Source organism: Ornithorhynchus anatinus, chromosome 21 (assembly GCF_004115215.2).
Source record: "Ornithorhynchus anatinus isolate Pmale09 chromosome 21, mOrnAna1.pri.v4, whole genome shotgun sequence".
NCBI lineage: Eukaryota > Metazoa > Chordata > Mammalia > Monotremata > Ornithorhynchidae > Ornithorhynchus > Ornithorhynchus anatinus.
Window position 1 is genome coordinate 8620509 of NC_041748.1, and position 25610 is coordinate 8646118.

At 45.7% G+C, this 25610-nt stretch overlaps 2 protein-coding genes across 9 annotated transcripts in view; one reads left to right on the plus strand and one right to left on the minus strand.

Moving 5' to 3' along the window:
* Window positions 1-805: 805 nt before the first annotated feature.
* On the minus strand, window positions 806-9607 carry DYNLT2 (dynein light chain Tctex-type 2). The gene is made up of 4 exons (XM_029048749.2): window positions 9443-9607; window positions 7522-7740; window positions 2127-2285; window positions 806-1021 (listed from the first exon to the last, which is right to left on the minus strand). Exons 1-4 carry the CDS (start codon window positions 9554-9556, stop codon window positions 911-913), a joined length of 603 nt encoding a protein of 200 aa, XP_028904582.1. The 5' UTR covers window positions 9557-9607; the 3' UTR covers window positions 806-910.
* Window positions 9608-10000: 393 nt separating this feature from the next.
* Window positions 10001-25610, plus strand: part of ERMARD (ER membrane associated RNA degradation) — a 59801-nt gene continuing 44191 nt past the window's right edge. For 7 of the 8 annotated variants that reach the window (XM_029049505.1, XM_029049512.1, XM_029049507.1 and 4 more), the window contains exons 1-3: window positions 10001-10074; window positions 19608-19776; window positions 21966-22105. In XM_029049505.1, the coding sequence (XP_028905338.1) occupies window positions 10066-10074; window positions 19608-19776; window positions 21966-22105 (318 nt within the window). In that variant the 5' untranslated portion in view covers window positions 10001-10065. Of the gene's footprint in view, window positions 10075-13874; window positions 14015-19607; window positions 19777-21965; window positions 22106-25610 lie in introns of those variants that run through there. The other variant, XM_029049509.2, reaches the window with a different exon arrangement.

Sequence of the window (25610 nt, forward strand, 5' to 3'; positions counted from 1 at the left end):
GAGATTGTGCCTTTAAATCTCCATTAGAATTTCCCTTTTTTTGAATTTTTTTCAATTATATCACCAATTGAATTATTGAACAGGCGTGTTCAATGAGTTTTACAACTCTTCAAGAACTTGGGCCAAGTTCCCTTTTGAATTTTGGCTAAGTTTCACATTTCTTTTGAATGGCTGGATTGGCAAAGAGCTCATTTTGCTTCTTTGTCTTAATTTATCGAGGCGTTCCCTTTCTCAAAAATATTTTACAGATATGACACACGGATAATTCCCCCTCACCCCCCACTTAGACTGTGAGCCCGTTGTTGGGCAGGGAATGTCTCTGTTGCCGAACTGTACATTCCAAGTGCTTAGTACAGTGCTCTGCACATGGAAAGCACTCAATAAATGCGAATGAATGAATGATAATTATAGTTGGTTTCTCTTACTGATAATAATGTTGGTATTTGTTAAGCACTTACTATGTGCAGAGCACTGTTCTAAGTGCTGGGGGAGATACAGGGGAATCAGGTTGTCCCACGTGAGGCTCACAGTCTTCACCCCCATTTTACAGATGAGGTAACTGAGGCACAGAGAAGTGAAGTGACTTGCCCACAGTCACACAGTTGACAAGTGGCAGAGCCGTGATTCGAACCCATTTTCTTCATCCAGTCAGCTGATATGGTCCTAATTTTCTACAGTTCACTCTGGTTCACAATAAAACTCTTGTTAAAGAACTTCATTAAATGAACTCTAACACCCATCCACAATGATTTAATTCAAGGAAATGATTTTTGTAAAAAGAAAGGATAAAATTAAGTCAAATAAATATTAAGTCTAAGATATTTATAATCATATTTATGATGCTCCAAAATATTAATTTTTCAAGTATACTGAAAATTTCAAAAATCCATTTAGCAATAAGTCACTTGAATTATTCAAAATAAAGAGCAAATACTAGGGCCAATGCAACATAAGTTTCAGTTTCGTATTTAGCTGAGAGCCAGTTATCCCAGGTAACATCCCAGATCCACCTGCTAGCAATCTGAGAAAGAAACAAACAAAGAAATCTTGGTGAAAATGCTCACAATTACACCTATCAAATAATTTTCACACTAGAAAAGGTTTCAGTTTTTTTAAATCAACTGTTCTCTAGCAGAGTTAACTAGCAATCAGTAATCATCAATGGTATTCATTAAGCACTTATTGTGTGCAGATCACCATACTGAGTGCTGGGAAAGAAACAATTCTTCTCAAAGAAAAATTCTCTGTGGTGACATACGCAGCCCCTACATAGAAAAGCAGCATAGCTTAGTGAAAAAGAGCTCAGACTTGGGAGTCAGAGGACGTGGGTTCTAATCCCGGCTCCGCCACTTGTCTGCTGTGTGAATTTAGGGAAGCCACTTAACTTCTCTGGGCCTCAGTTACCTTATCAATAAAATGGGGATTAAGACTGTGAGCCCCACATGGGACAAGCTGATTACCTTGTATCTATCCCAGCGCTTAGAACAGTGCTTGGCACATGGTAAGCACTTAAATACTATTATTATTTGGGGCCACCTCTTTTAAAATTAGGTTCCTCGTTTTCTGAAGCTTCCTCATCTCAGACCCACGGCCTCTCAACACGCAGTACTTCACACCAATCCAGCCTAATATTTAGACCAAGATGTGAAGTGGAGGGGTAAGGAGGAAAAAACAGGAAAAGGTAAAAGAGGGAGAGACAGAAATGAGAGGCAGAGATAAGCTGCCTCATCATTCCTATCCTCAATCAACCCTCACCCTGTAGCCTCCTCATCCAACCCTGCCCCCACTTCAGCCCTCTCACCATTTCCATCTCTCAACGGCCAAGTTGCCATTTATAAATAACAAGACTTGCTTTAATTAAACTAGTGGTCTGATTAAATGGCCATGTGCCCAAAAGCAAATTATCTAAAGCAAAAGAGGCAGCAAAGGTGTCATTAAGATTGCATAAAAATCCTCTGGAAGTCACATTTGAGAACCCCCATGATTTTCACAGCTCAGTCTTATAACTACAATAGAGCAAGTAGGAAGGCACCAAAACTGAATCAAAAAACCATTTTTTCAGGCCAGAGTTACTAATATTTAGTTTAACTCCTGGGATCCCAAGGTAAAATTGCCAAGATACTTACATTTACTGCCTGACCGGTCTTTTGAATGAAGAATACTTGTATTATGTATTTATAGCGATTAAACTCAAATTCTTTGACTGTTGCTAAAATTTCATCTGCCAGCTGAATTGAAATTGAAGAACAAATCTTTTCATCATAGGTGATTTCTTTAAGTCTGTCCTAGGAACACAATTTTTAAAAGAAACCTCATTTTCAACCTAATGTTTGAAAAATGTCTCTTTGATAGACTATTCTAGAAGTCTCTTGGACTAAATGCAGCTTTACCAAAAACTTTAACAGTGTCAATCACAGTTACTCCTTTTCTGTCTCAACCATTTCCTATGCCCACTTCCCTCTTCACCCTCCCAAATTATTCCCTTCATACCCCCACCCTTTCTTCTGCCCTTGGCTCCCAGGTGGTGGAGGGAGATCGTGAGGGGTTTCTAGTACTTTCTATTCCTCTACAGAAAAAGTCCCTTAACCTGTGATCCCAAGCCCATCTGGTCCTCCGGAGGGCTAAGCTGCGCTGACCTACCCCAATTAAAATCGGCGAAAACCCAGGCCAGGCTCTGTCAGTTACCCGCCCTTGGCCTCCATTACATTTAAAAAGAAAGGATGAGGGCACTAGGGCATGGCATGTGCTTTGCTGTTGGATATGGCAAGTGTACCTAAGGGGATCACAACATCCAGGAATGCTTCCTTTTTTTATGGTATTTGTTATGTGCTTATAATGTGCCAGGCACAGTACTCAGTGCTGGGGTAGATGGATGGACCCAATCCCTGTCCCCTGTGGGGCTCACAGTCTTCATCCCCATTTTACCGAGGCACAGAGAAGTGAAGTGACTTGCCCCAGGTCACATGGCGGGCAAGTGGTGGAGGTGGCATTAGAACCCAGATCCTTCTGACCTTCAGACCTGTGCTCTATCCACTAGGCCACGCTGGTTCCTGGGACATGGCATCCAGGCCAGATCTGACCATTAGAATTCCTGGGTCAGGTCCAACATATCGTCCCCAAGAGGGTCTCTCACAGGAGCAGCAGCAGTCCCCTAGGAAGGCAGAGAGCCGGTACGGCAGCAAAAATGATGGCATATGCAATTTGAACGCTTCATAAGCCCCTGTGATGGTGATGATGATGAGTAACCAGCCCCAAAAGCAGAGGCAGTAATCCTAGTAGCAGTAAAAACAGCATGGCTCAGTGGATAGAGCACTGGGAGTCAGAAGGACCTGGGTTCCAACGCCAATTCTGCCACTTGTCTGCTGTGTGACCTTGGGTAAGTCACTTCACTTCTTCCTGCCTCAGGTACCTCATCTGTAAAATGGGGTTTAAGATTGTGAGCCCCACATGGAAAAGGGACTGTGTCCAACCCAATTTGCTTGTACCCACCCCAGCGCTTAGTACAGTGCCTGGCACATAATGCACGCTTAAAGAATACCACGATAGTAGTAGCAGTGAACGGTACCAAGTGTTTGGAACGTATAAAATAAAGAAGTGACACAGTCATTCCCTTCCCACAAGGAGCTCACGCTCTTTGGTTGGAGCCAGACACAAGAATAGTTACAAATCACAATGTTCAAAATAATCAAAATGTACACTTGAATGAACTTAAATGCAAAAGGAGTGCACCTGAGGATAGGTAAGCGCCTATGTGCTAGAGATGGTTGATTTATTTTTATTTATGGCATTTGTTATGAACTTATCATGGGTCAAGCATTGTTCAAAGCACTGGGGTAGATAGAGGTTAATTAGGTTGGACACAGTCCCTGTCCCACAGGGGGCTCAAGGTCTAAGTAGGAGCGAGAAGACGTTTTGAAACCCCATCTTACAACTGAGGAAAATGAGGCGTGGAGAAGTTAAGTGACTTGCCGAAGGTCACACACAGCAGGCAACAGGGAGAGCCAGGATTAGAACCCAGGTCCTCTGACTCCCAGGCCCATGTTTTTTCCACTAGGCCATGCTGCTGCGATTCCTTATTAATTAATTAATTTATTCATTTAATCATATTTATTGAGTGCTTACTGTGTGCAGAGCACTGTACCAAGCACTTGGGAGAGTGCAATACATCGATAAGCAGACACATTCCCTGCCCACAATGTGCTTACAGTCTAGAGGGGGAGACAGACCTTAATATAAATAAATGACAGATATGTACATAAGTGCTGTGGAGCTGGGAGCGGGGGATGTATAAAGGGAGCAAGTCAGGGTATTTGTTGTACAATACGACAGTAACCAAGACACATGAGCTTACTGTCTATAGAGCTTGTTGAAGGTGAGACTCTAGGAAGACTTTAAATACTTTGAACTCACAGATTTGGGGAGGGAAGGAGTTTAAAGTTGGGGGGATGGCATGAGCTATGGGACGAAGGTGAGAGAGTTGAGAGGGAGGGGTAAGTAGAAAGTTTGCTTGGGAGGAACGAGGAGAGGGATTTGGGGAGTATTGGGAGAAGAAATGGGTAGGGTCAAGATGTGAAGGGTTGATGGAGAGCCTTGAAGCCAATTATGTGTTTTTGCTTTTGATTTGAAGCAGCATGATCTAGTGGAAAAGCACAGACTGGGAATCAGAGGACCTGGGTTCTAATACCAGCTCTGCCATCTGCCTGTCACATTCGATACCTGTTCTCCCTCCACTTAAGACTGTGAGCCCTATGTGGGACAGGGACTGGATTTGACCTGATTATCTTGTATCTTTGTCAGTGTTTAGAACAGTCCTTGACACATAGTAAAAATGATTTATTTTAATGCCCGTTTCCCCCTCTAGAGTGTAACACTCCTCATGGATAGGGAATGTGTCAGTCAACTCTGTTATATTCTCCCAAGCACTTTGTACAATATTCTGCACACAGTAGATGCTCAATCAATACCATTGATTAACAAAAGCCATAATTATTTACTTGATGTGGAGGGGTGCAATTAATGGATGAATAATATTTATTGAGCACTTACTTTATGCAGAGCACTGTTCTTGAGAGAGTTCAACAGTTAGTAGACTGCATTCAATCGTATTTATTGACTGCTTATTGTGTGCAAAGCATTGAACTAAGCTCTTGGGAGAGTACAATACATCAATAAGGAGACAACATTCCCTGTCTACTACAAGCTTACCGTCCTACTCCATCCTAATCCCCCTCGAGCTCTCACCTGCCTTTGACACTGTGGACCATCCCCTTCTCCTCAACACGTTATCCAACCTTGGCTTCATGGACACCGTCCTCTCCTGGTTCTCCTCTTATCTCTCTGGCCGTTCGTTCTCAGTCTCCTTTGTGGGCTCCTCCTCCCTCTCCCACCCCCTAATTGTGGGGGTCCCTCAAGGGTCAGTTCCTGGTCCCCTTCTAGTCTCCATTTACACTCACTCCCTTGGAGAACTCATTCGGCTCACACGGCTTCAACTATACCTCTATGAGGATGACACCCAAATCTACACCTCCTCCCCTGTTCTCTCTCCGTCTCCTCATTCCCTCAGGACATCCCTACTTGGATGTCCTCCCGCCACAAACTCAACATATCCAACACAGAGCTCCTTCCCTTCCCTTCCAAACCCTGTCCTCTCCCAAACTTTCCCATCACTGTGGACGGCACAACCATCCTTCCCATCTCAAAAGGCTGTAACCTCGGTGTCATCCTTGACTCTGCTCTCTCATTCACCCCACACATCCAATCCCTCACCAAATCCTGTAGGTCTCACCTTCACAACATTGCCAAGATCCTCCCTTTCCTCTCCTTCCAAACCACTACCACCTTAGTACGATCACTCATCCTATCTCGGCTGGATTACTGCATCAGCCTCCTTTCTGACCTCAGGATCGTCAGGAGTTTCTGTTTGATGTAGTGGGCAACCACTAGAGGTTCTTGAGGAATGGGGACACGAACTGAACATTTTTGTATAAAAGTGACCTAGGCAACAGAGTGTAGTATGGACTGGAGTGGGAAGAGACGGGAGGCAGGCAGGTCAGCAAGGAGGCTGATACAGTAATCAAGGGCTAGATAGGATAAGTGCTTGGACTGTGTTAGCAGTTTGGATGGAAAGGATCTTAGTGATGTTGTGAAGGTTGAACTGACAGGATTTAGTGACGGACTGAATATGTGAGTTGAATGAGAGAGAGGAGTCAAGGATATCGCCAAGGTTACGGGTTTGTGAGACAGGAAGGAAAGTGGTGTTGTCTACAGCTACTGGAAAGTCGGGGAAGACAGGGTTTGGGTGGGAAGATAAGAAACTCTGTTAGAAGCAGCGTGGCTTAGTGGACAGAGCATGGGCCCGGGAGTCAGAAGGACCTAGGTTCTAATTCCGGGTCCACCACTCTTCTGCTGTAACCCCGGGCAAGTCACTTCACTTCTCTGTGCCTCAGTTACCTCATCTGTAAAAGAGGGATTAAGAGTGTGAGCCCCATGGGGTACAGCGACTGTGTCCAACCTGATTAACTTGTAACTACCCTAGTGCTTAAAACAGTGCCTGGCATATGGTAAGTGCTTAACAAGTCATATTCTTCTTCTTCTTCTTCTCCTGATTATTATTAATTTGGACACATGGGCAAAAGGGTCATACAGTTTTCCAAAGTCACACACATACGCTCCTTGAAGCTCCTTGTTGTTGTTGCCAATCAGCAGAGGCTTGATTGACATGATGTATTAAATAGAGGAAGTGAAAATTAGAGAAGAAACCCAGAGGAGGCTAAGAAAGGATGTTGAAAAATGGAAGAAAACATCTGAGGGGGGCATAGGAAGGCATCTTTTAAAAATCATGCCTGAGAATTTTAAGACAGTTATAGCTGGGGTGGCAGGGAAGAGGGCCACCTTGCTCAAAAACCCAGCATACCTCCCTAAAAATAAGGCTGATTTTTACCCACTGAGTTGGAACTTCTAATTGCTTTAAAATAAGCCCAGGGGAGATTAGAATATGGGAATTTACGTCAAAGGAACTAAAGTAATGGTGCTTATTATTTACTATATGCTAAAGTCTGTTGCCAAATTTGTTTTCCTTGCCTTAACTTCCTCATCTAAGGACACAGTGTGGCCTGCGGGGAGTGGGGCAGGGGATAATGGGATATTGGGAAACTGGGTTTTATCCCAGTTTTGGAACTGGCCTGTTGGGTGATGTCAGGGAAATCACTTAAGTCTCTTTGGGCCTGTTATTCAGGCTGTAACCTGGGACTAATACCTGTCTTAAAATAGGGTTGTTGTGAGGATAAAATGAAATATTTGATGTGAAAAGTGTTTTTAAAAAATAAAAATACACTATGAAAGGCAAAATGAAAAATCGAGATGATAAAGAGCCACGTTCCTTTGCCCCTCTTCAACGCTGAGCGATTACCCAACCTCTAATAATATTTGGAGCATTTTGGGGACTGTTTCATAAATTTACAGGTAGCATTAACACAACTGTAGCAATTTTAGCTTGTGAAAGTAGCAAAAATGTTCTCCTACCTTCAGCATCTGTTGGACTTTCATTTTTATTGCCCAAGTTTGAAATTTCTTGTACGGCTCCAATCTGTAGGTGTTAGCATATTTAACCTTGGACAACGTACTCTTCCATGAGCCTAATTCTACTTTACCTAAATCTGTGAGCGATTCATCGAACGGGGGTTCCACGGAGTGAACGTCGTGAATCGAGTCTCTCAACCTCTCCTTTAATATGTGTGTGTACTGAAACAAGCCAGACAAAAAAATACCTTTTGGTGTATCTCAGTGGCGGTTAGTCACCCCTTTTCGGAGGACGGATTTCTGTTTTAGGGGAAGGAACTAAACCACCTTTGGAAGCGCTTCGATTGGCCGTTCAATTTGCTAGGCAATTTCATTTCTATCCAGGGCTTTTGAGGCCTCATTCAGTGGAGCTCTCCCACACGGTTACCCATTTTAAGGGCTCAATAATCGATTGGGAGTCGCTTTCGCAGATGACCCTGGGCCTTTCGGGCGGCCGACCTACCGCTAGCCCGTCCTCACCTCGCCCAGGCCTCTGCCCTGCCCCGGCCTCCCCTTGGCATCATCCACCTCATTGGCCCTCGACTCGTCCCTCCATCGGCCTCGGCCTGCCTCGGTTGGTCGGTCAACCGTATTTATTGATCACTTATGTGCAGGGCATGTTTATTGATCACTTGTGTGCAGGGCACTGTACTAGGCCCTTGGGAGAGGACAACAGGAAAGAGACACGTTCCCTGCTCACAAGGAGCTTAGAGGAGACGGACATTAAAATAAATAGAGATATGAACCTAAGTGCTGTGGGGCTGGGAGGGGAGGTTGAAGAAAGGGAGTGAGGGTGACGGGGAAGGGAAAGGAACAGAGAAGCAGTGTGGCTCAGTGGGAAGAGCACGGGCTTGGGAGCCAGAGGTCATGGGTTCGAATCCCGACTCTGCGACTTGTCAGCTGTGTGACTGTGGGCAAGTCACTTCACTTTTCCGGGCCTCAGTTCCCTCAACTGTAAAATGGGGATTAAGACTGTGAGCCCCATGTGGGACAACCTGATCACCTTGTATCCTGCCCAGTATCTCCCTCAGTGCTTAGAACAGTGCTCTGCACATAGTAAGTGCTTAACAAATGCCATCATTATTATTATTGTGTGCAGGGCACTGTACTAGGCCCTAGGGAGAGGACAACAGGAAACAGACACGTTCCCTGCCCACAGGGAGCTTAGAGGAGATGGACATTACAATAAATAATTAGAGATATGAACCTAAGTGCTGTGGGGCTGGGAGGGGGGGATGAAGGGAGCGAGGGTGACGGGGAAGGGAAAGGAACAGAGAAGCAGTGTGGCTCTGTGGAAAGAGCATGGGTTTGGGAGCCAGAGGTCATGGGTTCGAATCCCGACTCTGCGACTTGTCAGCTGTGTGACTGTGGGCAAGTCACTTCACTTCTCTGGGCTTCGGTCCCCTCATCTGTAAAATGGGGATGAAGACTGTGAGCCTCACTTGGGACAACCTGATGACCCTGTCTCTCCCCCAGCGCTTAGAACAGTGCTCGGCACATAGTAAGCGCTTAACAAATACCAACATTATTAAGGAGCTGAAGAAGGGGAAAGGAGGGGCTTAGTCAGGGAAGGCTTCTTGGAGGAGATGGGGGATTTGAGGAGGGAGGGGCAGGACGTGGGTGAGACGGAGGTGAGGAGGTGGGCATTAGAGGAGGGGAGGGGGCAGGCTTGGGCTGGAGAAGGAGAGGAGGGAGGTGAGGCCGGAGGGCACGGCCAGCGTTGAAGCCAACGGGGAGGAGTTTCTCTTTGATGTGGAAGCGGATGGGCCACCCCGGGAGGTTCCTGAGGGCCGGGGAAACCGGGCCTGGACGTCTGCGAAGGAAAATGCTGGGGGCCGCCGAGCGGGGAGAGGCGGGAGGCGGGAGGCGGGGCCCCCCCACTCACTGCCTCCTTCTCAAACATGCTCAGCCTCCTCTCCTTCCTCCCGCCGGGCGCGGGGGCCGAGCCGGAGGAGGCCGCCCCCAAAACGGTGGACACGCTTTTGCCCCGCTTCTCCATCGTCCCGCCTTCTCCCCGGGCCCTCGCCCCCACAACGGCCGGCGCGGGGCGGCGCGGCGCGGCCCGGCCCGGCCCAGCGCAGGGGGGAGGGGCGGAGGGGATGGCGCGCGGGCGGCGCGCGGGCGGGGGGGGAGGGGCAGAGGGAGCGGCGCGCGGGAGGGGAGAGGGGCGGAGGGGGCGGCGCGCGGGCGGGATGGGGCGGAGGGGGCGGCGCGCGGGAGGGGGGAGGGGCGGAGGGAGCGGCGCGCGGGCGGGGGGAGGGGTGGAGGGAGCGGCGCGCGGGCGGGGAGAGGGGGCGGCCCGCCGGAGGGGGGAGGGGCGGAGGGAGCGGCGCGCGGGCGGGGGGAGCGGCGGAGGGAGCGGCCTCCGGCCAGGGGAGGGGCAGAGGGGGCGGCGCGCGGGCAGGGAGAGGGGGAGCGGCGCGCGGGTGGCGGGAGGGGTGAGGAGCGCGCAGGGAGGCGGGGCCAGAACGTCACTCAGGCAACGGCGGGGAGAGGCCGGGCCCGGAAATGGCGGAGGTAACACGGTGGGGGGGAAGGCGCGCGAGGTCCGAGCGGAGAGAGAGTCACGTGACTCCAGGGGTGTGGGGCTGGGGGGGAGGGGGACGCGCGGACGCCCCAGGCTCGCGCCTCGACCCCGCGCCTGCGCGTGACGCTCCCCAAGGGCCCGGAGACCTGGGAGTTGATTGATTGATTGATGACGGTGTGTGTTAACCGCTCATTAATAATAATAATACTGGTGGTATTTGTTAAGCGCTTACTATGTGCAGAGCACTGTTCTAAGCGCAGGGGGAGATACAGGGAATCAGGTTGTCCCATGTGGGGTTCACAGTCTTCATCCCCATTTTACAGATGAGGGAGCTGAGGCCCAGAGAAGTGAAGTGACTTGCCCACAGTCACACAGCAGACAAGTGGCAGAGTCGGGATTCGAACCCACGACCTCTGACTCCCAAGCCCGGGTTCTTTCCACTGAGCCTCGCTGCTTCTCTAATAATAATGTTGGTATTTGTTAAGTGCTTACTCTGTGCGAAGCACTGTTCTAAGCGCTGGGCAGGATACAAGGTGATCAGGTCGTCCCACGTGGGGCTTACAGTTTTAATCCCCATTTTACAGATGAGGTCACTGAGGCCCAGAGAACTGAAGTGACTTGCCCAAAGCCACACAGCTGCCAAGCGGCAGATCTGGGATTAGAATCCCTGACCTCTCCCAAATCTGGGCTCTTTCCACTGAGCCACACAAGCATTTCACTCAGTCCTATTTATTGAGTGCCTACTGGGTGCAGAGCACTGTACTAATCGCCTTGGCCGTACAAAAGAACAGCGTGGCTCAGTGGAAAGAGGCCGGGCTTAGGAGTCAGGGGTCATGGGTTCTAATGTCGGCGTCACCACCTGTCAGCTGTGTGAGCGTGGGCAAGTCACTTCACTTCTCGGTGCCTCAGTTATTTCATCTGTTAAATGGGGATGAAGACTGTGAGCCTCTTGTGGGACAACTTGATTACCCTGTATCTACCCCAGCTTAGAACAGTGCTCGGCACGTAGTAGCACTTAACAAATAACATTATTATTATTATTATTATTACAGTACAGCAGTAGAGACAATCCCTGCCCACGCCAGGCTCACAATCTAGAGGACAGCACTGTTCTAATCGCTGGGGTAGATAAAAGACTAATAATAATAATGATGGTATTTATTAAGTGCTCACTATGTGCCGAGCACTGTTCTAAGCACTGGGGTAGATACAAGATTATCAGATTGTCCCAAGTGGGGCTCACAGTCTTCATTCCCATTTTACAGATGAGGGAACTGAGGCCGAGAGAAGTGAAGTGACTTGCCCAAAGTCACACAGCTGACGTGGCGGATCCGGGATTAGAACTCACAACCTCTGATTCCTGAGCCTGGGCTCTTTCCACTAAATCACGTTGCTTCTCTAACCCAGTTGGACTCAGTTCCTGTCCCACATGGCGCTCACAGTCTTAATCCCCATTTTACAGATGATGAAATTGAGGCACAGCGAGTTATTATAGTATTGGTTATTATAGTATGCTTTAAGCACTTACTATATGCCAGGCACTGTATTAAGTGCCAGGGTGGGTCCAAGCAAGTCAGGTTGGACACAGTCCATGTCCCACATGGGGCTCAAAGTCTCAATCACTATTTCACAGATGAGGAGCTGAGGCCCACAGAAAAATAATAATAATTCTGATATTTGGTAACCGCTTACTGTGTACCAGGCACTGTATTAATGCGATGGGTACAAGCAAATTGGGTTGAACACAGTCCCTGTCCCACGTGGGGCTTTGGGTCTCCGTCCCCATTTCACAGGTGAGATAACTGAGGCTCAGTGAAGTGACTTGACCAAGGTCACACAGCAAACAAGTGACAGTGCCAACATTAGAATCGAGATCCGTCCTACTCCCAGGCCCTTTCTCTACCCACTAGGCCACAGAGCGTTGGTGACAGATTGAAAACCTAGGTTGAATGAGATGGTAATACCAAGGATATCGGCATTGAGCCAGGGACGATGGTGGTGCTGTCTATTGTGATGGGAAAGTTAGGGGGAGGGAAGGGTTTGGGAGGCATCTATCTGCTTCTAGTCTCCCAACCTCCAACCCCTCAAAATTAAGTTTCTCATTCCATCCCTGCCGCACCTCAAATCCTGTGTATTCTGACTACATAGTCTCTGAACTCTGCAGCCTCTCTAATAATTATAATTATGGTACTTATTAAGCACTTAGTATATATTGAACACTATTCTAAGCGCTGGGGTAGATACGAGTTAATCAGTTTGGACACATCTCCGTCCCACATGGGACTCACAGTCTAAGTAGGAAGAAATAGGATTTAATTCCCATTTGATAGTTGAGGAAACTGAGGCATAGAGAAGTTAAATGCCTAAATTCAGCAAGTAGGTGGCCAAAGTAGGATTAGAACCCAGGTCCTCCGACTTCAGGTGTGTGCTCTTTCTGCTGGGCCATGCTGCTGCAGATTCCCCCAGTTTCAGGCCAAGTATCTTGAAATCTAACCCCATCACTTAACAGTAAGAAAAAAATTAGCAGCAGGGTGGAGGGAGAGACCTAGTTTGTTGCATCCTCAGCAACAGGGGTTCATTCATTCTTTGATGTTTAGGGAGGCAGTGTGACCTACTGGAAAGAACTTGGGGCCAGATGTCGAGATATCTGGCCTACTATGTAACTTTGGCCAAGTCCCTTAAACTCTCTTTGCCTCAGTTTCCTCATCTGTGAAATGGGGATAGGATATTCTCCCTACCTCTTAAATTGTGTACCCCATTTGGGATGGGGACTGTGCCTGGCAATGCTCTGGAACATAGTAGTTCCATAATAATTACCATAAAAATCGTCATTGTTATGTGCACAGCATTGTATTGTAAGTTGCTTAGGAAGGTAGAAAAAAGGTAAACAATGCAATTCCTGCCCTTAAGAAGCCAGGAAAACTGCCTTTAGCTGGAGGCTTTCCAGGACTTTAGAAAAACTACTTGTTCTATTTTGAAAAAGGGGATTAAACTGGAAAAGCAAGGAGGTAATAATAATAATAATAATGGCATTTGTTAAATGCTCACTATGTGCCAGGCACTCTTCTAAGTGCTGGCGTGGAAACAAGCAAATCACAGTCTCAATCCCCATTTTACAGATGAGGTAACTGAGGCACAGAGAAGTGAACTGACTTGCCTAAGGTCAACCAGCAGACGAGTTGAAGCTGGGATTAGAACCCATGACCTTTGGACTCCCAGGTCCTTCCTCTATCCACTACACCATGCTGCTCTTAATGAAGTATTCTTGGCAATTGCAAAGTAATCCTATCTAAATTCGTTGTGGGCAGGGAATGTGTTTATTCATTCAATAGTATTTATTGAGCGCTTACTATGTGCAGAGCACTGTACTAAGCGCTTAGCCCTGTACTAATTATATTGTACTCTCCCGAAGGCTTAGTATAGTGCTTTGCACACAGTAAGCGCTCAATAAATGCAATTGAATGATTGAATGAATGGCAGATCTAAGGTTACTGAAGGGTAGGAAAACACTGAACAAGGGGAGAGCCTCCTGGCAAATATGATGGGAAGCCACTTATTTAGGACCTCTTTCTACAATAATTATGGTATTTGTTAAGCACTTACTATGTGCCAAGCACTGTAATAAGCACTGGGATGTATACCAGCAAATCGGGTTGGACATAGTCCCTGTCCCACATGGGGCTCACAGTCTCAATCCCCATTTTACAGGTGAAGTAACTGAGGCCCAGAGAAGTGAAGTGACTTGCCCAAGGTTACATAGACAAGTGGCAGAGCCGGGATTAGAACCCATGACTTTCTGACCCCCAGGCCTGTGATCTCTCTACTGCGCCATGCTGCTTTTCTTTCTATCTACTTCACGGTGTCCTTTTCAACTCCCGGCAGTACTCTGAGGAAGGGCTGTTTATACAGTTGGCAGAAGAAGATGAGACGGTCAGTGCTGCATCGATGTATTTTCGCACTGTATATTTTGGCTAGAACTTTGTTAGAAATTTGGAAGTGTTCATTGAACAAACACTTTCTTAGATGTTGTATGGCATGGGATTGGAAGTAGTGGTTTCTGCTCATGTGCCACACTGGCAAATGCTCAGCAGGACTGACAGCTGTGTGACCCTGGGCAAATCACTTAACTTTTCTGGGTCTCCGTTCTGCAAAATGGGGATTCAGTACCTGTTCTCCTTCTCAACTTAAACGTGAGCCTCATGAGGGACTTGATGTATTTATTTTTATTAATGATGTGTATATATCTATAATTCTATTTATTTATAATGATGCTATTGATGCCTGTTTACTTGTCCCCCTTCTAGACTGTGAGCCCGTAGTGGGCAGGGATTGTCTCTATTGGTTGCTGAATTGTACTTCCCAAGTGCTTAGTACAGGACTCTGCACACAATAAGCACTCAACAAATGAGATTGAATGAATGAATATCCACCCCAGTTCTTAGTACAATGCCTGGCACATAGTAAGTGCTTAAATACCACAGTTATTATTACAATTATTATTTTTCCTTACCATGGAATTTTCCAAAAATTAATTCATTCAATAGTATTTATTGAGCGCTTACTATGTGCAGAGCACTGTACTAAGCGCTTGGAATGTACAAATCAGCAACAGAGAGAGTCCCTGCTGTTTGACGGGCTTACAGTCTAATGGGGGGGGGGACAGGCAGACAAGAACAATGGCAATAAATAGAGTCAAGGGGAAGGACATCTCATAAAAACAATGGCAAATAAATGGAATCAGGGTGATGTACATCTCATTAAACAAAATAAATAGGGTGATGAAGATATATACAGTTGAGCGGACGAGTACAGTGCTGAGGGGGTGGGACAGGAGAGGGGGAGGAGGAGAGGCAAAGGGGGGAGAAGAGGGTTTAGCAGCGGAGAGGTGAAGGGGGGCAGTAGAGGGAGCAGAGAGAAAAAGGGGGGAGCTCAGTCTGGGAAGGCCTCTAAGAGGAGGTGCGCCTTAAGTAGGGATTTGAAGAGGGGAAGAGGGGATTGTCGCAGGTGAGGAGGGAGGGCATTCCAGGACCGTGGGAGGACGTGGCCCAGGGGTCGATGGCGGGAGAGGCGAGACCGAGGGATGGTGAGGAGGTGGGTGGCAGAGGAGCGGAGCGTGTGAGGTGGTGAGTAGAAAGAGAGAAGGGAGAAGAGGTAGGAAGGGGCAAGGTGATGGAGAGCCTTGAAGCCTAGAGTGAGGAGTTTTTGTTTTGAGCGGAGGTTGATAGGCAACCACTGGAGGGTTTTAAGAAGGGGAGTGACAGGCCCAGAGCATTTCTGCAGGAAGATGAGCCAGGCAGCGGAGTGAAGAATAGACTGGAGCAGGGCGAGAGAGGAGGAAGGGAGATCAGAGAGAAGGCTGACACAGTAGTCTAGCCGGGATATTAGGAGAGCCTGTAGCAGTAAGGTAGCCGTTTGGGTGGAGAGGAAAGAGTGGATCTTGGCAATATTATAAAGGTGAGACTGGCAGGTGTTGGTAGCGGATCGGATGTGTGGGGTGAACCAGAGAGACAAGTCAAAGATGACACCGAGGTTGCGGGCCTGAGAGATGGGAAGGATGGTCATACCATCCACGGTGATAGGGAAGTCTGGGAGAGGACCGGGCTCGGGAGGGAAGATGAGGAGCTCAGTTTTGGTCATGTTGAGTTTTAGGTGGCAGGCAGATATCCAGATAGAGATGTCCTGGAGGCGGGAGGAGATGTGAGCCTGAAGGGAGGGGGGAGGACAGGGGCGGAAATGTAGATCTGCGTGTCATCTGTGTAGAGATGGAAGTTGAAGCCATGAGAGCGAATGAGTTCACCATGGAAGTGAGTGTAAATGGAGAACAGAAGAGGGCCAAGAACTGACCCCTGAGGAACTCCAACAGTTAAAAGATGGGAGGGGGAGGAGGCACCTGCGAAGGAGACCGAGAATGACCGGCCAGAGAGATAAGAGGAGAACCAGGAGAGGACGGAGTCCGAGAAGCCAAGGTGATATAAGGTGTGGAGGAGAAGGGGATGGTCGACAGTGTCAAAGGCAGCTGAGAGGTCAAGGAGGATTAGAATGGAGTAGGAGCCATTGGATATGGCAAGAAGGAGGTCATGGGTGACCTTAGAGAGAGCAGTCTCGGTAGAGTGGAGGGGACAGAAGCCAGATTGGAGGGGGTCCAGGAGAGAATGGGAGTGAAGGAATTCTAAGCAGCGAGTGTAGGCGACTCATTCTAAGATTTGGGAAAGGAAGGGTAGTAGGGAGATAGGCCGATAACTGGAAGGGGAAGTGAGGTCGAGAGAGGGTTTCTTTAGGATGAGGGAGACGTGGGCATGTTTGAAGGCAGAGAGGAAGGAGCCATTGGAGATTGAGTGGTTAAAGATAGAAGTTAAGGAAGGGAGGAGGGCAGGGACGATGGTTTTTATAAGGTGAGCGGGAATGGGGTCAGAGGCGCAGGTGGAGGGGGTGGCATCTGCGAGGAGGGAGGAGATCTCCTCTGAGGATACTGCAGGGAAAGATGGGAAAGTAGGGGAGAGGGTTGGTGGGGGGGAGGGGAGAAGGGGAGGGTTGACTTTGGGGAGCTCAGTCCTGATTGTGTTGAATTTTGTGATGAAATAGGTGGCCAGATCATTGGGGGTGAGAGATGGGGGAGGGGGAGGAACAGGGGGCCTAAGGAGAGAGTTAAACGTCTGGAACAATTGGCGGGGGTGATGGGCGTGGGTGTCGATGAGGGAGGAGAAGATGTTTTGCCTGGCGGAGGAGAGGACAGAGTTAAGGCAGGAAAGGATAAATTTGAAATGTAAGAGGTCGGCTTGGTGCTTGGACTTTCGCCAACAGCGCTCGGCAGCTCGAGCATAGGAGCATAGGAGGCGGACAGAGGAGATGACCCGGGGCTGTGGGTTAGTGAAGCGAGAGCGGCGGAGAGAAAGGGGGCCGAGAGAGTTGAGATGAGTAGAGAGGGTGGAGTGGAGAGCGGAGACCTGATCATCAAGAGTGGGAAGTGAGGATGGGGGGCAAGGTGAGGAGAGATGCTTTTGGAAAGATGGATGGGATCAAGAGAGCAGAGGTCTCTGTGGGGGAGTAGCAAAGATTTGCAGGGGGATGAACTGTGAGAGATGAGGCAGGTGAGAAGGTTATGCAGCCCCTCTCCCTCCCTGTTAAAGGAGAACTGGGTATAGTGGGCGATTTGATCGCTAGGCAAATAGCTGCGTTTGTCAAAGAGGATTTAGTAGAGACTTGCCAGTGAGATCCAAAAATAGCCGACATCTCAGGACTCGTGGATTGGGGCTGGGAAATTATAATAATGGTTTTTATTAGGCACTTTTACGCAGTGCACTCGGCTAAGATTTGGGGCAGGTACAGGACAAACCAATCAGACCCAATCCCTGCCCCACAAGGGTTCATGCTGTAAGAGGGATGGAGGGAGGGAGGGAGAGTAGGTTTTTTTCTCTATTTTACAAATTATGAAGCTGAGGCATAGAAAGTTTAGGTGACTTCCCCCGGGTCATATTGTCTATAGCCAAGTGACAGAGCCAGGACTAGAATCTGGAATTCCCAACATCCAGTCCCAAATTCTTCCCACTAGGCCACAGCTCTTGCCATGGTCCTTGGACTAGTGTCTCGGGGAAGTATGGATGAGCAGTTCTGGAAGCTAAATTTAGGTTGCTAGAGTGGAGCCTGAGCCCTGCCAGGTTCTGACATGTTGAACTGATTAAAATAGGTGCTTTTAAAGCTCAGGTTGAAAGTGGTACTCTGACAAGGAAAAGCAGTCACTGAACCACATGGTATTGGCAAACTCAACAGCAGTGGTTTCCTTATACTTTGTAAACATACCCAACCATATTCTCCCCTTCTAGATTGTAAGCTTGTTGTGGGAGGGAACGTGTCTACCAACTCTTGTTGTATTGTCCTCTCCCAAATGCTTAGTATAGTGCTCTGCACATAGAAAGCACTCAGTAAATACCATTGATTGATTGATGAGTTATTCCCAATGTGTATTCTGCCTATCAAAAGGAAAGCAACTTAGTAGGCCTAGCCACCAACTCAGCCTTCTGTCTTTCCCCACTTCAGGCCTTACTTCACTCTGCTGCCCGGATCATTATCCTTCAGAGACATTCATTCGTTCAAAGGTATTTATTGAGTGTTTACTTTGTGCAGAGCACTATACTAAGCACTTAGAATGTACTGTTTAGCAACAGTTTGAGACAATCCCTGCCCAATGACAGACTCAGACATTCAGAACAAGTTTCCCCCTCCTCAAGGGACTCCAGTGGTTACCCATCCACCTCCACATCAAAAAAAACCCCTCACCATTGGCTTTAAAGGAGTCCACCACCTTACCTCCTCCTACCTCACCTCACTACTCTCCTCCTACAACCCAGCCCGCACATTTACCTCCTCTAATGTTAACCTCACTGGGCCTCAAACTCAGGTATCTCGCCGCCAATCCCTCGCCCACATCCTGCCTCTGGCCTGAACGCCCTCCCTCCTCAAATCCGCCAGATGATTACTCTCCCTCCCTTCAAGGCTTATTGAAGTTACATCTTCTCCAGGAAGCTTTCCTAGACTAAGCCCCCGCCTTTCCTCTTCTCCCACTCCCTTCTGTGTCTCCCTGACTTGCTCCCTTTGTTCCCCTTCACTGGCCCAGAGCACTTAAGTACATATCTGTAATTTATATTAATGTTGGTCTCCCCCACTCTAGATTGTAAGTTGGTTGTGGGCAGGGAATACTCTCCCAAGTGCTTAGTACAGTGCTCTGCACACAGTAAATGCTCAATAAATACAGTTGAATGAATGAATCACATTGTACTACCTCATGCGCTTAGTACAGTTTTCAGCGCACAATATGCACTCAAGTAACATCTATCAATCCAGTAATCATGAGACCTGGAAGGCAAAAGCAGTGTGCCTTTAAGAACTGGGGCCTTCGGTTGTCAGCTGTGTGACTGTGGGCAAGTCACTTAACTTCTCTGTGCCTCAGTTCCCTCATCTGTAAAAGGGGGATTAAGACTGTGAGCCCCACGTGGGACAACCTGATTCCGCTATGTCTACCCCAGCGCTTAGAACAGTGCTCGGCACATAGTAAGCGCTTAACAAATACCAACATTATTATTATATGATTCTCCACGGGAAGTCAGAGAAATTGAGTTGGATCTTTCAGCTATTATTCTCATGAAATTTTATGGTGTAACTGATACCTCTTCTCTTTGTCCTATATTTTCTCCACCTCTGAAATGAAAAGTGTCATCTTATGTAAGCTGTGTGTCACAGGAATGCCAAAAGTAATACTGAAAAGTTTATAAATTGCCTTGAATTGAGAAAAATGCTTTGGTGATTTAAAGTCTTGTCGACCAGTAAACAGTTCGGTAACTGTGTAAAAGAGAACAAAAATATGATTCTTTTTTAAAAAATACCTTGCTGTAGCTAGAGAATTGCCCTTTTGGTCACAGATACATTTTTAAATCTAACACCTTGGTTGATGCCCCGTCCCAAAATGTTAGCTCCTGGTTTAGCTTTATTTTTCCAATAATGAGTTCCCTTTATGTCTTTTGCCATCCAGGTGTCAATAATTGATTCCATCACCACATGCCTTTCTTCCCCAGTTTATGATATGGTGTGTAAAACTGGATTTGATTTAAAAGATAATTATGATATTAACAGCATCCTATCTCAAGATGGTGAAGTATATTGGAAAACAATTGCTGAATATTTGTGCTATTCAGAATCAGGTTTGTGTGTTTTTTTTATTGTTTTTTATTTCGGGAATCATGTCTACCAAATCTATTGTATTGTACTCTCTCATGTACTTGGTACAGTGCTCTGCACGTAGTAAGTGTTCAATAAATACCACTGATTGACTGATTTACTAAAATGGTTGAATTTGTTTTACTGGAGCTAATAGCAAATATCTTTTCTCATTTCTAACCACTTTCTAATTTTCCCGGATGCTTCTCTTACTCCTTTTTCACATTATCTTCATTTCTCTTTCTCCCCACAAAATCCAAGTTAACTGCAAAGCTAGCATTTGGTAAAAATGCTTTGAGTTGGTTTTCATTTATATATGTTTCATTTTCTTTATAACGTGACCTTGAGTGCAGGGATCTGGATACAACCTTGAAAATATTAAAAAGAGGTTTGAACTGAGTTTGAACTGAACTCAGTTGTTTGTTAACAAATTATTGCATCTTTTATGAGTATCTATTCCTCAGCTGCTAAAGATGGCATACACTTCAGGGCACAGAAGTAAACTCGGAGGGGCAATAAATCCTAGCAGTGTCAGCTTGTTTTCAAATTAGATGCTACAACGATTTACACCTGGTCCTATTTCGTCTTAGAGAAACACCAATCCTCCTCTTCTCCCTTCCCACTTCCCCTCCACCTGCCTCACCATCCTGTATTTTTAATCTAAGATCTCATTTAATAATTTAGCATAATAACACCACCCCTTGAGTTTCTATCTTTTAAAATACCCAGATTCCTTAGATATTATAAAGATCCTCCACAATCTCAAGCTTTTGTTGTCTCCATTAACAGTGCTCGAACTAAAGGTTCCTGGTTTTCAATTCTGGGCCTTTCCTAAAGAAAGACTGCTTCTTTAGAGTTCTCCATCTCTATACTCTGATTTAAGGCCACCTAATATTTATCTCTACAGGCAGACCATGTATAGAAATGTTTCAGGGGAATCTGCTGGATAGAATATTTCAGTTTGAACCTAATCAGTTAAGATTATGTACTGAGCACTTCCTGTGTGCTGTGCTCTAGGGGGATAAAAGAGTTAGTAGTCCAATCTCTGCAGTAAGGAGCTTGCAATCTAGTGGGAGACACAGATACTAAAATAATTTGCTGATAGGAGGATGAAGGAAAAAGAGATTTTGTAAATGAGTTAGTGGTTAAGTGCTTAAGGATTTGTAAACTATGTGCTGAGCAGTTGGTACAGAAGTTGTATTGTACTCTCCCAAGTGCTTAGTACAGTGCTCTGCACACATTAAGTGCTCAAATATGACTGAATAACTGTAGTGCTGAGGTAGCAGTTGGAGGGGATATATCTTTGAGAGAATAGAAAATGATAGAGGAAAGCCCCCCAGAAGAGATACGATTTCAGAAGGACATATAATATGGGGATTGCTGTGATCTGGCAGATCTGAAAGGGGTTGGAGACAGGAGCTGTGGGAATGAGGCACAATGAGAAGATTAGCTTGATAGCAACAAAAAGTGTTAACTGGATGTAATGGGAGAAAAGAGTGGTTAATCTGGAAATTATATAGATGTTCAATTCAAATTTGTAGCTAGGGGCTTTCTTGACTTGTTTTACGCTGTCTAGTCGTCTCCGACCCATAGAGATTCCATTGACATGTCTCTCCCAGAACGTCCCTCTCTCCATCTGCAATTGTCCTGGTAGTGGTTCCATAGAGTTTTCTTGGTAAAAATACAGAAGTGGTTTACCATTGCCTTTTTCTGCTTAATAAACTTGAGTCTCCCCCCTCCACTCATGCCGCTGCTGTCCAGCAAGGTGAGTTTTGACTTGTAGCAGATTGCCTTCTGCTCACTAGCCACTGCCCAAGCTAGGATCAGAATGGACATTGCAGTTAGAGAGACCTGCTCTGGGCTTTTATTTTAATTCATTCAAAAAGTAAGCATTCCCACTAAAGTTTGAACTCAGGTATCTTCTTCCCCATCACTTTGGACAGTTGGTCCAAAGGACATATTTTCTATCTGAAAATGCAATTGAAAAGAAAATTCTTAATCAGTTAATCAATCAGCGGTATTTATTGAGTGCTTACTGTGTGCACAGCATGGAACTAAGCATTTGGGAGAGTGTAATATACCTTAAGCCTAAGCAAAAGCTTTATTAAGTTTTTCAGAGAGCTCTTTAATCTAGTTCTTCTGAAGTTAAACTCTTATTTATTTACTCTTTAAGACCAAAGTGTGGATTACCAAAGATGCGTGAGACTTCTGGGACCCATGTGTCAAGCTGTTCATTTGCATCTACTCTCACTGACTAAGGATCAGTTTGCAGTTCAATATGTCTCATGGTTCCAATGGACAAATTTCCCACAGGTACGGAAATTAGTATTGAAAAACATTTAGTACACATTTTGAAGGGTGTAAAGCTCAGGCACATAAGATTGGGTGAAGCAAGTAAGCCATTAGAATATTGTTGTGATTTGGGTATATTTTTAACAATTTTACCTCATGCAGTCCCTCAGAACTAAATCTGAGAAATGCCTTATAAAGGTGAGGATTAAATTCATTAGTGGTATCAATGATTCAGTGCCAACACTGCTGTCTATTTGCCTCCTTTCAAAAGTCAGTACATTTTGTCTATATGAGAAGTCAGATTTAATGCCAAATGATTTTATGTTTTATTCTCAAATGTACAAGGTGTGCTGTCATTTTTTTAAATGGTATTAGTTAAGTGTCTACTCTATGCCAGGCACTGTACTAAGCACCTGAAGTGACTTGCCCAAAGTCACACAGCAGACAAGCAGCATGGCTTAGTGAAAATGGCACAGGCTTGGGAGCCAGAGGACATGGGTTCTAATCCTGGCTCTGCCACTAAGCAGACCTTGGGCAAGTCACTTAACTTCTCTGTGCCTCAGTTACCTCATCTGAAATGGGAATTAAGACTGAGCCCCACATGGGACAACCTGATAACCTTAAAACTACCCCAGCGCATAGGACAGTGCTTGGCACATAGTAAGTGCTTAACAAATACCATTATTATTATTATTATTATTATTATTAAGTGCCGGAGCCAGGATTAGTCTACAGGTCCTTTTGACTCCCAGGCTCATGCTCTCTCCACTAGGCCACCATTCAGGGCAACCAAATTTAATAAGTAATTTCCAGTTCTACTGAAGTGTGCTGCCAATGGGGATTAAATGTGATTAAAATTGTAATATGTTATCTTTGAAATCTTGTGGTATTTCCTCAGTATTCCATGTTTGCAGGAAAAGCTTGTGTAAAATGTTTAAGCATGCTCCATGCTCTTAGATCTTGGAAGATAGGCCATCAAATCAAGGTACTTTATCATTTTTCATTACTGTGATTGCTGTGGTCACTATTTCAAGAGTTAGAAGCAGTATGTCCTAGTGGAAAGATCATGGCCCTTGGAGTCAGAGGACCTGGGATCTCATCCCAGCTCTACCACTTGCCTGCTGGGTGACTTCTCTATGCCTCTGTTTTCTCATCTGTAAAATGGGGATGAAATACCTCCTGCTTTCCCTCCTATTTAGACTGAGAATCCCATTTGGGACACAGACTGCGTCCATCCTCATTATTTTGTATTTACCCCAGTGCTTAGTATAGCACTTGGAACATAATAAGCCCTCTAACAATACCACAGTTATTATTACTATTAGAACAAGTGCAATGTCTTTGTTGACTGGTTGATAAGTTCTCTAGGCTTTGACGAACATTGTCTTTGATAGTAGAAGGAGGAGGGTCCAAAAGAAAGCTGAAATGTTACCATTTCCACAGAATTGCATCCATGTCTGTAATGAAGGTAGAGTTAACTTCACTCCGTATTGACGTTGTGATTGTGTATAGAGGGCCATATAACTTCTCAAGTGACATGAAGAACTCCTAGATTTGGTGACGCAGCTTGGATCTCTTCAGCTTTGGTATTCTACCACTTGCTGCATATGTTTCTTAACTTGCTTTGCAAGTCAGGACGAATATTTCTAACTTCCCTTAGGTCAGCTTTATGAGAAGTTGTTACAAGGTGTTGTCGGTGCATTGCTTATTTGCTGTCAGTAGTCCTTTCATTTATTCAATCATATTTATTGAGCACTTACTGTGTGTAGAGCACTGTACTAAGTGTTTGTATAGTACAATACAGCATTTTCAATGAACCAGTTTTGGTGGAAATGGTGGACTATTCCCAGTGCCTTCATAGCAGCTGGTAAACAGCATGCATTATTTCTTTGAGAATGTCCTCGTTCTTTTAGGACTAATGGAGCGTCATTGAGTTCCGGCTTTAATTTCCAGGCTTGAGCCATCTTGCTGGTTTGCTGATATTTCAGAGGATCGCTGAGCCATGTTGATGGTATGGAGGTCATACAGTAGCCATGTTGTCAGTGTGAGCTAGGGCATATCAGAGAAAGGCCAATTTAGCACATGGAACCACGAGAGGTTAATTATGGTGTTTGTTAACCTCTTACTATGTGCCAAGCACTGTTCTAAGCACTAGGGTAGATGTGAGTAATCAGGTTGTCCCCACATGGGGCTCACACTTGTAATCCCCATTTTACAGATGAGGGAATTGAGGCCCAGAGAAGTGAAGTGATTTGCCCAAGATCACACAGCAGACAAATGGCGGAGCCGGGATTAGATCCTCTGACTCCCAAGCCCATGCACTTTCCACTAAGCCACGCTGCTTCTCTACTCTGTACTATTCTCTGTACTTCCTTCAGGTGTCTACTATACTCTTGTGTAGTCGATGAGATGTCACAGAATTGATATTTTCATTTTATTTGGTTGGCTGGTTTTGGTGGTGTTTATCTTCCACTGTTCGGCACTTTCACTGAAAATGACTAGGTCATTTCTGCTTTGTCAATCTATGTGGGGTCTAATGATCTTTTTTCCATATTTTTATTAGTACTAATAGTAGTATATTGTTTACGATGTGTCAAGCACTGTTCTAAGCACTGGGTTAGATACAAGTTAATCAGGTGAGCCCCATGTGGGACAGGGACTGTGTCCAACCTCATTTGCTTGTATCCAACCCAGCGCTTAGTACAGTGCCTGGCACAGAATAAGCACTTAAACACCACAATTATTATTAATTTTATTTTTATCATTATTATTACAACCTTTTTTTCCTATTACACATCACTGTGATAGCCTATGCAATTTCTGTTGGTGACAAAATGCTTTTATTCCAGGAACAGACAGAAGGTTATCAGTTGGTCATTTTGACTCTGGCTAGAGAAACAAATGCTCAAAACTAGAGATTATTTGTTTCTGAATTTTACACCTTAGATGTGCCAGTCTAAAGAGGGAAAACTCTCCAGAAGCTCTATCCAGCACCTGCCTCTGTTCACAGTCCTTCATCGGGAAGTCTATTTCTGCTTATATTGATTCAGTATATTGCACATTCCCATCCAATAAGTACCATTCGTTCTTCTGGGTAATAATAGATTTTATCATCTGGTAACATCCTGGTGTTCTGTAACCTGATGGTTGTTTTCTCTGTTAGTTCATTTTTACTTTTGGAAACAAAATAATAAAGCTACCTAGTCCTGGTTTCGTGATGAACCCAGATTGGCTTGGGGGAGTCAATTTCCTTTCATCATTAAGGCATGTGCTTTTAATTTTCTGGTGGTGACTGAATTGCATTGAGCCATTCACCCACTTGCCCAGACCTTCTGTAACTAAGAGCAGGGGTTGCAAGATGTTTGGCTGAAGTGATGGTGAAATCTTGTCACTCTGAACAGTCTATCTCTGTGCTGTCTTCAGCACCAGTCCCTACTGTGTCTTCATCGCGTGACATCAGGTGTAAAAATCATAGAGATCTTCACTGGAAACCTAGAATTTGGTACTCGATAGGTACATAGAGAAG